The sequence below is a fragment of the Salmo trutta genome, chromosome 3 (assembly GCF_901001165.1).
Source record: "Salmo trutta chromosome 3, fSalTru1.1, whole genome shotgun sequence".
NCBI classification, from domain to species: domain Eukaryota; kingdom Metazoa; phylum Chordata; class Actinopteri; order Salmoniformes; family Salmonidae; genus Salmo; species Salmo trutta.
The window spans coordinates 30,141,246-30,153,089 of record NC_042959.1 but is presented as its reverse complement, the minus strand read 5'-3'; the positions used below and the strand labels follow the sequence as shown (position 1 = coordinate 30,153,089).

The following is an 11,844-nucleotide window of genomic DNA, read 5'->3' as shown; positions in this document are numbered from 1 at the left end:
AGTTTAAACAAAGATTGTGTAAATGATTCATTTATTGATAAATCTCTATTGGCAATAGTTTAGTATTCAAAACCAGATTTGTGTTAGCTCATGAAACGCAACATCACGAGAAGGAACTATCTCCTACCTACCAGAATGATGGCAGAGAAGGGGTTAAATATTTGCATTGTATTTCTTTGCTGTGCACCTGCGCGTGGGCGGGTTAATGGTTAACGCGCTGAAGTTCACCTGTCGTGCGTGAGTCAACAGAAACCAACACAACAGCCCGGAAGAAAGTCAATGAGCGGCAGGGTGAATGGACAGTTGACCTATTTAACAAAAGTATAATAAATTATAAAAATGTTGCAGTGAGAGAACTTATTGTCGAAGTCGGACTGGGTGTTTTTCTGTCAACTCGATAAGGATAAAGGACTTTGGAAGCGCCAAAGTGTAAGTGTGTTGTGAGATGGACCGCTACCGGTATTTCATCTTTAACCAGCGCGGTGTCGTCGTTCTGGGCATTCTGCAGGTAGCATGTGCGGCGCTGTGCTTGGTGTGCGGATTCATTGATGCGTTTTTTCGGAAAAACACCACACTCAGTGAAACTAGGGCACCTGTGTGGGCGGGTTTGGTGAGTATGAGTGTATTTTCATATAAACCGATTTAATGATTCATCAAAATATAGAGGATGACACTGGACTATGTTGATTTTGTGGTGACACGTTGGACTGTGCCTGTTTGTCGTCATTCATAATTACTTCCTCCAATAGATTATGGCCTGCCCAGGTGCGCTGGCGCTCTTGGCTTCCCAAAGGAAAAACCCAGTATTGGTAAGTGTGATAAAGATAGCCTTGGCTTGATGCTACGTTCCTCCTATTGAATTATAATTAAAGCACACCAAACATGACTGTTAATTTTGTCTGACTGAATGCCACAAAGGTGACAAATAATGTTAAATCCTCTAATAGCGTGGTTTGACCCTGTTCAGGTGAATGTAATGATCGTGGTCTCAGTGTGCTCCTGTGTTTCCGTGGTGATGGTGTCAGGTTACGCATGCCTAACTTTGACCTATGGCGAGAATGACAACGAGGTGTTCCACCATCACAACAACCTTGAAGTGGTAATACCCGACCCCACCACAAACGATCAACACAACGATCTCTTTCACACACAGCCCCAAGTCTGGTCTGTGTGTCAGTTAGTTTCTGTCACAAAGGATTTAGTCTGGTATATCCAACCTGGTCTCACAGCATTTTGTATAATTCTGTACGTAAATCCGAGGCAATCTATTTTAGCCAAACTCAACTGCAGAAAGAAACAAAGATTCGACTGCCGGTTCAACTGTAAATATCACAGATAGGAGCTTAGTTATCAGTGTCTTTGTTAATATGTCTTGTTCAAAAAAAGAAAAGTTGACCCTGAAAACCGTATTTTCAAAGACGAGTGGACGGAACAGTATTTATTCATTTTCCCCGCAACTAGCACAAAGCCAATGTGCCTGATATGCAGTGAGTCCGTAGCTCTCGTGAAAAGTGCCAATGTTAAGCGCCATTATGACACCAGACATAGTAAATTCGATCAGACGTATCCCCTGAACACAGAGGTGAGAACAAAACAAGATTAACCAACTCAAATCCCAATATGAGAGGTCCACCAAAGTCCTTGTCAATTCACTGACAGCCCAACAATGTGCAATGGAGTGTTCACCGAGGAAAGCTTGAGTTTTGGGAAAAAACTATTTTCAGATGCTGAGATGGTAGAAGAATGCATGTGTGAAGTTGCTGACACCTTGCTTGAAGGTCAACAAAAAGATGAGCTCAGGGAAAAGATCAAACAGATCCCACTGTCAGATTCCACAGCAATGAGGAGAACTGGAATACTAGCTGAAGATTTAACTTCACAAATTGATGAGGCCATTCAGAATGCACCATGCATTTCATTAGCTGTGGATGAATCAACAGATAACCATGATAATACCCAGCTTCTGGTGTTTGTCAGATTTTATAACGAAACAAAGAAGGAATTCTGTGAGAAACTGTTGGGCTTAACAAATCTAGATGCACACACACACACACACACACACACACACACACACAGTGAGAGGATATCCATGAGGTCATCAAAGGGATGCTGACAAAAATGGGGAAAGATCTGAAGTCTGTGGTCTCCATCACCACAGATGGAGCTCCAGCCATGATAGGAAGAGGGAGGGGACTGGTTGCACGTTTTGAAAGAGGACCACCCTGACCTGAAATATCACCACATCATTCATCAATCTGTCCTGTGTGCCAGTCTGGGAAAAGAGTATTCTGAGGTCATGACAACGATGATGAAACTGATAAACCTTTTTGAGAGCAACATCATTCCTACAACGCCACTTTCTACGAGGCATTCTGACAGAGGCCGATGCCAGTTTTGATGATTACTACTGCACAACAATGTCAGATGGTTCAGCAAAGGCAGGGGTTTGGAAAGCTTTTGGGCCATTCAGGAGGAAATCAAAGCTTTCTTATCAGAGCAAAAGAGTGACATGGCAACTCAGTTTTTGGAAGATGAGAAGATTGAAACAGTTGGATTTTTGACAGACATCAAATTTATTTGTCACATGCACATGGTTAGCAGGTGTTAATGCAAGTGTAGCGAAATGCTTGTGCTTCTAGTTCCGACCATGCAGTAATATCTAACAAGTAATCTACCAATTCCACAACAACTACCTTGTACACACAAGTGTAAAGGAATGAATACGAATATGTACATAAAAATATATAAATGAGTGATGGCCGAACGGCATAGGCAAGATGCAGTAGATGGTATAGAGTACAATATATACATATGAGATGAGTAATGTAGGTTATGTAAACATATATAAGTGGCATTGTTTTAAAGTGGCTAGTGAAACATTTAATTACATCAAGATGGCAAGATGCAGTAGATGGTATAGCATACAGTATATACATATGAGATGAGTAATGTAGGGTATGTAAACATATATAAGTGGCATTGTTTAAAGTGGCTAGTGATAAATTGATTACATTAATTTTCCCATTATTAAAGTGGCTGGAGTTGAGTCAGTATGTTGGCAGCAGCCACTCAATGTTAGTGATGGCTGTTTAACAGTCTGATGGCCTTGAGATCGAAGCTGTTTTTCAGTCTCTCGGTCCCAGCTTTGATGCACCTGTACTGACCTCACCTTCTGGATGATGGCAGGGTGAACAGGCAGTGGCTCGGGTGGTTGTTGTCCTTGATCTTTTTGGCCTTCCTGTGACATCGGGTGGTGTAGGTGTCCTGGAGGGCACATTACATCACACCTTAATTAACTGAATGTTAAGCTGCAGGGACAGGACAACACAGTGTGTGCTATGATAACAGCAGTCTGGGCTTTCCAGAAGAAATTGGAGCTTTTCAAGAATGACCTCCAGGGAGAACTTGTCCACTTTCCCAATCTTCTGGTGCAAACGCAGGGAGACAAAGATGTTCCCAACCTTGTTGATCGCATCCAGAAGCTGATGTATAACTTCAAGGCTTGCTTTGATAACTTTACTGTTGGAAGAGTACTGCTGCTGCTCATTCAGAACCCCTTCTCAGTCACAAATGTGACAAAGTTGTCAGAAGAAGCAAAACAGATCTTTAAATGGGTAGATGTTGCATCACTGCAAATGGAGTCGATTGAGCTGCAAGAAAATGTGGCTTTGAAGGAACAGACTGGTGATTGTGACCCTGTCACATTCTGGGGAAAGATGGTGCCAGCAGCTGATGTCCCTGTTCTCAAGAAACTGGCACTATACATCCTGACCATGTTTGGCTCCACATACAGCTGTGACTCAGCCTTCTCCACAATTAAGTTTATTAAAAACAAATACTGCACCAGGCTCCCCAATGAACACTTGCACCAGTGTCTGAGTTTCTCTCATATCATTTGCACCAAAGTTCAAAGCAGATTATTTTTGTTAAAATCTCCTTTGTTCTCCAGAAAACATGCACTTTATTTTATTTAAAAAAACATTTAATTCAAGGCCCTTGTACAATGGTTCAAATAGTAGTTGAGTAACCCTGCTCTATTTAGTATGATATGTTACGTTTTGTCTGGTGTTTATTAATTTGTGGATGTCCATCACCCATTTCATATGATATGTTACGAATTTGCCAAAAGTATTATGTTACGAATTTCAGCTAGGTGGCTAACGTTAGCTAGCTCGCTAGGTTAGGGTTAAGTTTATGTAACCAGTGTGAAATGGCTAGCTAGTTAGCGGGGTGTGTGCTAATGGCGTTTCAATCGGTGACGTCACTCACTCTGAGACCTTGAAGTAGTTGTTTCCCTTGCTCTGCAAGGGTCGCGGCTTTTGTGGAGCGATGGGTAACGGTGCTTCGAGGGTGACTGTTGTCGATGTGTGCAGATTGTCCCTGGTTCGAGGAGAGGGACGGAAGCAATACTGTTACATTTAGAAGTTAGGTTAAAGGGTTAGAGGAAGGGTTAGCTAACATGCTAGGTAGTTGCAAAGTAACAAAGTAGTAAGTAGTTGCTAAAATGCTGAAGTTGGATTGCTAGACGTTCGCGTTGTACATTTGCCTTAAGTAACCATCTAAAAATCGAGAATGTCAGATTTACGTACGTAATAATACAAAATGCTCTGAGACCAGGTTGGTATATCTGACACTTCCTCCCTGGTAGCCTGGGGATGAGGTTACAAAGGATTTGACTAAAGCAGAAAGTACTCTCTCTAAATCCTGAGGTACCTAAATACCCTTCTTACACCCCAAACACATCTTGGATGGTTCATCAATAATGTGTGTTTCTCTGACTGCTTTACAGAGGTTTATGCTGAGCCGGATGGTGAAAGGGGCCAATGCCACCATACTGTTGGTCTGTATCGTCAGCCTGGTCCTCTCCTCTCTCATCGCCTTTGTAGGCTGTCGCAGTCTGCCCCTCTGTGGCTGCTACGATGGCCTCACTGGCCTGGTAAGAACATGTAGTAGTGCTAAACTCCACTAAACCATTTCACAGCACTAGATAATCATACCTGCTAATCATGTAGTTAGTTGTCTGCCTAATCCTCCCATGTTTTCAGACTGTGTATGTGTGTGTTTCAGGAGATACTGGTCCCTCAGTATGACCCCAGCCCACAGACCGAGCTTGTGTGTACATGGCAAGGTAAGTTATCTAGGTGAGTGAGGAAGAGGGAAAGCTAGGTGGTCGAGCTCTGGCCAGTCTTAGGCTGAGAGTTTGCTACTGTATGTTGAGACACTTGTTTGGTATTGACTGTAAGTGATACAGTTGCTCTCTCCCCCAGCAGGTAGCGAAGACAGTGTGTTAAACTTTCCAGTGAACTTCAGCGACAGATGTCCTGAGGAAGAGGAGGCGCCCTCCAAACTCCCCCCCTACAGCAGACTCACCTGAGAGGAATCCTCTAGACCAGTGGTTACCTAACCTAACCTTGTGAAAGGGGACTTCACAAGGTTAGGATGAAAACCAGCAGACCCAGCTATAGAGGATTGTTATGTTGTAGTAAGTAGCTAGCTATATTATTGTCCACTAGCATTTCACCATTGAACCAAGAGGCAGAATAACAGATGCAATATACCAAACATTTCAACCTGCCATTTCCAAATAGATTTTTTTTTTTACCACTTATTACCCATCTACTTGTATGTGTAGATCCCAGTGTAAATATGCCTTTTTTAATGAATTTGCCAAAGTATCAGCTTGGAAGTGCCTTGTGGTATCCTGTGACAGTTGACATGTACATGGTCCTTCTGTGAGGCTGCTCACGTTTGGATTGTTGCCCTGTTTTATAGGTGATTTTATATGCCATGTTATATTCAACTAAATAAATCTTCTGTAATGTTTTATTTGGTGATCTTTCTTTAACCACCCCGTACCACAGACATGTTTTCCTGAAATAACAATGCCTTGAAATGTACAGAATGCTTTATTGTAAGGCTACACATAACATTTGTAATGTAATCCATAAATCATTGCAAGGCTTCACTCCCTTTTTTTTGTTCCCAAAAGTTCAGACCTGATGTGTTCAGTCTCTCGACGCAATAAATGGCGCCTTTCTCAAACATACTTATCGGGGCACTTGAAAAGAGCTGTCACGCAGTACACATACCTCTGTATCAAAAAGCCCAAATAAAATGAACTTAAATGTATGAACTGCAGAGAGCACCAACACATTACAAAACAAAACAACACTAAAGACCATATGAAAGTAAAACAAGAGTGCAAGGCAATTGATAAAGCCTACCATTTTCTGTGTCTAGTGTTGTAGACCAATCTAAGCGCAACAGGTCAGAGTGAATATTAATCTTGTAATTAATTTCTAACTGTATCCTGAGAAAAGGCCATCTATCTGAGCCCACAGTACGTTAGAGCAGCTGATTAATGTGATGTGGCATCTGTGTTCTACTGGCTAGTCATTTTATGACAAGACTTACTGGTAATCTGACATACAGTACATAAACACAGTCACAAGTCTTAATTAGAGGGTCATTTCACTGGTGGGTTTTCATTGCAACTGTCCCATGTTTAAACAAGCAGAGGGGTATATTAAAAAGCAGGATCAAGGAGTTAGCTAGCTAACTTGCCTAGATATTCTGAAATAATGTTAGAAAGATAATCTTGAAATGTGCCTGGTCTAAATGGCTCAACAACCAAAACTATCTTAGTTTAGCTTTCTTAATTAACAAAAAGCATTTTTTTATTTTTTATTTTTAATCATAGTTAGCTGGCTAATTCATTGATCCTGATTTGTAGTATACCCCTCAGGTGCGTTAGCTAAGCTTAATAGGCAATATACTTTTTTTTTGTTCTTTATACTCTTTTTGACACATTTTACAGACTTTTGGAAAGATAAAGATGCATTGATAGCAGTCATCCAATTAGTATGACGTTACATCCTGCAACAACAAAAAATGTCTACACATTTTGGGGGGTCCAATTCGTACAGATTTGTTGTGCTTAAGATCCCAGACTGCATCTTTAACCAAAGCAGATTATGAAGAGGTAATGATGACAAGTTCTGCCCCACATCAACAATGATATCATCAGGAGGAGCGGTAAAGTGCAGCATCATGTTGTGTTTCACTCACAGTACTTTACTGCACATTTCTCTGATGTTATGCCACACGTCTTTCTCACAGTCACACACGTAAAGCTGAAACTCACACACTTGCGATGGACCACAGGACCGGCTGTGATCCAAACACACACAAAGCAATGATGACGATAGTAAAGGCATTTGGGATGACAACACACTAGGGTAGAGTGGATTGAATACGTGTGTGGTTCAAAATTTATTTGTTGTATTTTGTAATAGTTGTTTTATAGATGTGACATATGTAAGACATGCTGCATAATATAACTTTGCTTAGGAAACCGTTTTATAGCTGTCTGCTTTATGCAGGGGCACAATTATAAACCCTATGGATGGGAATTTTGGTACAGAAACACCTGAGTGATGTGCACTGATATGGCCTGCTGTAAACTATGAGGTATGTGTGCATTATTCCTACATGTAAATTGAGTATGTTGTACATCAATCAGGCAAACTCACAGTATTCTAGCTCAAACACAGTTCAGTGGAACCAGTCAACAGGTTTAATTTCAAACAAGTTCCCTTTTGATCTTTTTCTTTCCCATATCACAGATGTTTACGTTATATGATAATAGTCCTTCCTTTATCTCCCCTAACCTCCCTCTCTTGCTTCCCCCAATGCTATCTCTCACCCCTCCTCTCTCAGCAGCTGCAGGTCCAGCTCACCTTCTCCTCGCCCTCGTCCCTCCCCCTTATCAGGGTTACCGTGTCCCCCCCTAACAGTCCCCCCCTAACCCTGGGCAGCTGGCTAAGTATCAGAGGCTTCTGGGACTTCAGCTTGTGGGCCACCGTCATGAAGATGGCCTCCACGTGATCGCTGCTCCCCCGGATACTGTCACCGCTGGGGTTCTTGGCGGACGTCTCGAACAGGGGCATAGAGTGGGCGTCGGCAAACTGCTGGGCCAAGTCCGTGCCCACCTGGACAGAGTTCTGCAGGTCACACTTGTTGCCCACCAGGATCCGCGGGACCTCCTGGCCCAGGGCGTGCTGCTTACACTCCTCGATCCAGGTCGGGAGGCTGCGGAAGCTGGCGGCGCTGGTCACGTCGTACACGAACACCACAGCGTGCACATTGCGGTAGTAGTGCTGCACCATGCTCTTACGGAAACGCTCCTGGCCCGCCGTGTCCCATAGCTGGACCTGGAGAGGGAAAGAGAGAGAGGGAGGAGAAAGAGAGTAAAAAATATAATGACACTTAACAGCTTCTTGGATGTATTGAAAGTCCTCAAAAACTGAAACACAGTAGCTAAACCTAATGTCCAATGTGAAGGTGCTAGAGGATAAACTCAACTGTAATATGTGTATGATTCTACAGAGAGCAGTCGGTGCACCAGACAGATAACTAGTTCTCTCTGCTGCCACTTGAGATCAAAGCTATAGACGTATGAAATTGATGCCACAACAACCCCCCCCCCCCCCCATCCCCCATGTGTATGAGGTAACCTGCCTGCATTCATGCCCATGGTGTTAATATTGTGCGGTTTTAGAATAATCCAAACAAAAATGTTGCATGTTTTATGTCAACTATCAATTCACCTTGATTGTCTCGCCGTCAATCTCGATAAGTTTCTCCCGAAAGTCCACCCCGATCGTGGCCTCGGTTTTCTCCGGAAACTTGCCCGCACAGAATCGGTAGGTGAGGCAGGTCTTGCCCACCCCGGAGTCCCCAATCACTATGATCTTGAAAATCCGTGTCCGTGGTGGCGGAAGATGAGACGAGACAGTCAGCGAACTGGTGAATTCCATCGACGACTCCACACTTGCCATATTGATTAGTTATTAATTATCGAGGGTATACTAGCTAGCTAACTGCCTAGCTAACCAACAGAGCTGTTGTGGCTTGCAAAACTGCCCCTCCAAATGCTAGCTGGATGGGCTGTTAAAATTAGACAAGGAATCTCGGCCAATACAAATGCAACTGGACATTCGTGACAAATCTGTGAGCTCCAAATATAAATGTATGACCATGCATTAGTTTTGTACTGACAATTTCACGTTGCTAGCTAACGCAATCTTCTAACTCCCTCCCTGCCCTATGTTAGATATAAAGTCACGTACAATGTTGACAGAAAACAAGACTCTCGCGAGAGGGAACCAAGAAAGTGAAAGCCTTTCTTGATTGGATCATATTCGACACAATGGGCGTTGCTTACAACACCATCCCGCCTCCCTACCAAGCCCAGTCAAACACTAAAATAAGCATTACATGAGTGAGAATAAATAAATGAACTACAGTACTAAATATTTATTCAATTAACATGAAATAATAATAGTTATTCAGATGTTTGAAAATATATAAAAGTGTGAAATCCTGTTCATGTTTCAGAAAGTGTCATTTAAGCTCAATTTCAAACAAACAATGTGTCTGGCCAAACAGTGGTCAGTGCTCCTTACCAAAGTCATCTCCTGTAGTGAAAAAGGCATCAACATGTCCATGAGTAATCATTCCCTCCTATTACAGTTAGAAAAAATGTTATAAATGACAACATTATCTTTATTGTCATGACTGGTGAAAGTTCACTAATTTCCACTCTGTCCTTGTTTTGATTGATGTTGAGTTGCAGTGGCTTTTTGATCCATGTAAACTTGTGTTTGTAACATTATTATCTACAGACAGTAACCAACTAGACATATTCAAGCAGAGAGTACAGTACTTCGTATACACACTATCATATCCCAGTTGAGTGATTTCTTTGCATAGACCCATGAGTTGAAGCATGTTATTACACAAGTAATAACTCTAGAAGCATTGGGCTGGTGCTGGAGCCCCCCAAGGTTGAAGGCTGAGTATCTCCCTACAGTAACTGGTCTCAAGATTTTATGAAGAGGTCAACAAGGCAGGACACAAAGCATTAATACATATTCCAAAGTAATATTTGTATTCACTATATTTGTATTCACTTGTCGACCAACTAAGTGATCACAAAAAATATACAGTATGTCAACATAATCTGATACGGTGTCTTTCTGTCATGTCTTCAGAAAGTATTCATCCCCTTTGACTTATTCCACATTTTGTTGTGTTACAGCCTGAATTCAAAATGTAATGAATAAAACAATTTCTCACCCATCTACACACAATACCCCATAATGACAACGTGAAAACATGTTTTTAGAAATGTTTGCAAATGAATTAAAAGTTAAATACAGAAATATCTCATTAACATAAGTATAAGCAACTGCAGTGTATATTTGGCCTTGTGTTTTAGGTTATTGTCCTGCTGAAAGGTGAATTCATCTCCTAGTGTCTGGTGGAAAGCAGACTGAACCAGGCTTTCCTCTAGGATTTTGCCTTTGCTTTGCTCCATTCCGTTTATTTAGTATCCTGAAATACTCCCCAGTCCTTAACGATTACAAGCATGATAACATGATACAGCCACGACTAAGTTTGATGTATTGGATTTGCCCCAAACATAACACACAAGAAAAAAAAAGTTAATTGCTTTGCCGCATTTTTTTTGCAGTATTACTTTAAGTGGCTTGTTGCAAACAGGATGCATGTTTTGGAATATTTTTATTCTGTACAGGCTTCCTTTTCACTCTGTCAATTAGGTTAGTATTGTGGAGTAACTACAATGTTGTTTATCTATCCTCAGTTTCCTCCTATCACTAAAATTAAACTTTGTAACTGTTTTAAAGTCACCATTGGCCTCATGGTGAAATCCCTAAGCGGTTTCCTTCCTCTCCGGCAACTGAGTTAGGAAGGACGCCTGTAGCTTTGTAGTGACTGGGTGTATTGATACACCATCTAAAGTGTAATTAATAACTTCACCATGCTCAAAGGGATATTCATTGCCTGCTTCTTTTTTTGTCATCTACCAATAGGTGCCCTTCTTTGCTAGGCATTGGAAAACCTCCCTGGTCTTTGTGGTTGAATTTGTGTTTGAAATTCACTGCTCGACTGAGGGTCCTTACAGATAATTACATGTGTGGGGTACAGAAATGAGGTAGTCATTAAAAAATCATGTTAAACACAATTATTGCACACAGAGTGAGTCAATGCAATGTATAATGTGACTTGTTAAGCACATTTTTACTTCTAACCTTATTTAGCCTTGCCATAACAAAGGAGTTGAATACTTATTGACTCAAATATGTCAACTTTGACATTATGGGGTTTTGTGTGTAGGTCAATGACAAAATATCTCAATTAAATCCATTTTAAATTCAGGCTGTAACAAAACAAAATGTGGAAAAAGTCAAGGGGTGAAATTACTTTCTGAAGGCACTGTATGAGATCATGGATCACTCGCTGGACTCAACTGTGGGATCTGGGATTACACAGCCTCCTTTGTCAACAAGTTCGGTAAGTAACTTTGATCACTCAGTCAGATCAAACAGACTGAGTGTACAAAACATTAGGAACACCTTCCTAATATTGAGTTGTACCTCCTTTTGCCCTCTGAACAGCCTCAATTCTTCAGGGCATGGACTCTACAAGTTGTCGAAAGCGTTCCACAGCCCATGTTGACTCCAATTCTTCCCACAATTGTGTAAAATTGGCTGGATGTCCTTTGGGTGGTCAACCATTCTTGATACACACAGGAAACTGTTGAGCGTGAAAAACCCAGCAGTGTTGCAGTTCTTGACACACTGAAACCGGTGCCCCTGGCACCTTCTACCATACCCCTTTCAAAGGCACTTAAATCTTTTGTCTTGCCCATTCACTCTCTGAATGGCACATATACACAATCCATGTCTCAGTTGTCTCAAGGCTTAAAAATCCTTCTTTAACCTGTCTCCTCCCCTTCATCTACCCTGATTGAAGTGG

At 41.7% G+C, this 11,844-nt stretch overlaps 2 protein-coding genes across 4 annotated transcripts; one reads left to right on the top strand and one right to left on the bottom strand.

The window, feature by feature from the left end:
• The first annotated feature begins 145 nt into the window (after positions 1-145).
• On the top strand, positions 146-5,824 carry zgc:113425 (CD20-like domain-containing protein). 2 transcript variants are annotated; one of them, XM_029729604.1, is made up of 6 exons: positions 146-610; positions 750-809; positions 968-1,099; positions 4,790-4,936; positions 5,068-5,128; positions 5,271-5,824. In XM_029729604.1, the coding sequence occupies exons 1-6, from the start codon at positions 446-448 to the stop codon at positions 5,372-5,374; spliced, it is 669 nt and encodes a 222-aa protein (XP_029585464.1). In that variant the 5' UTR covers positions 146-445; the 3' UTR covers positions 5,375-5,824. The 2 variants fall into 2 exon arrangements, with proteins under 2 accessions (XP_029585464.1, XP_029585456.1); XM_029729596.1 differs by having other exon boundaries at positions 150-610; positions 5,268-5,824.
• Positions 5,825-5,893: 69 nt separating this feature from the next.
• LOC115172275 (ras-related protein Rab-33B) lies at positions 5,894-9,122 on the bottom strand. Of its 2 annotated transcripts, XM_029729584.1 has the most exons (3): positions 8,610-9,122; positions 7,711-8,213; positions 5,894-7,660 (listed from the first exon to the last, which is right to left on the bottom strand). In XM_029729584.1, exons 1-2 carry the CDS (start codon positions 8,838-8,840, stop codon positions 7,716-7,718), a joined length of 729 nt encoding a protein of 242 aa, XP_029585444.1. In that variant the 5' UTR covers positions 8,841-9,122; the 3' UTR covers positions 5,894-7,660; positions 7,711-7,715. The 2 variants fall into 2 exon arrangements, with proteins under 2 accessions (XP_029585444.1, XP_029585435.1); XM_029729575.1 differs by having other exon boundaries at positions 5,894-8,213.
• Positions 9,123-11,844: the final 2,722 nt, after the last annotated feature.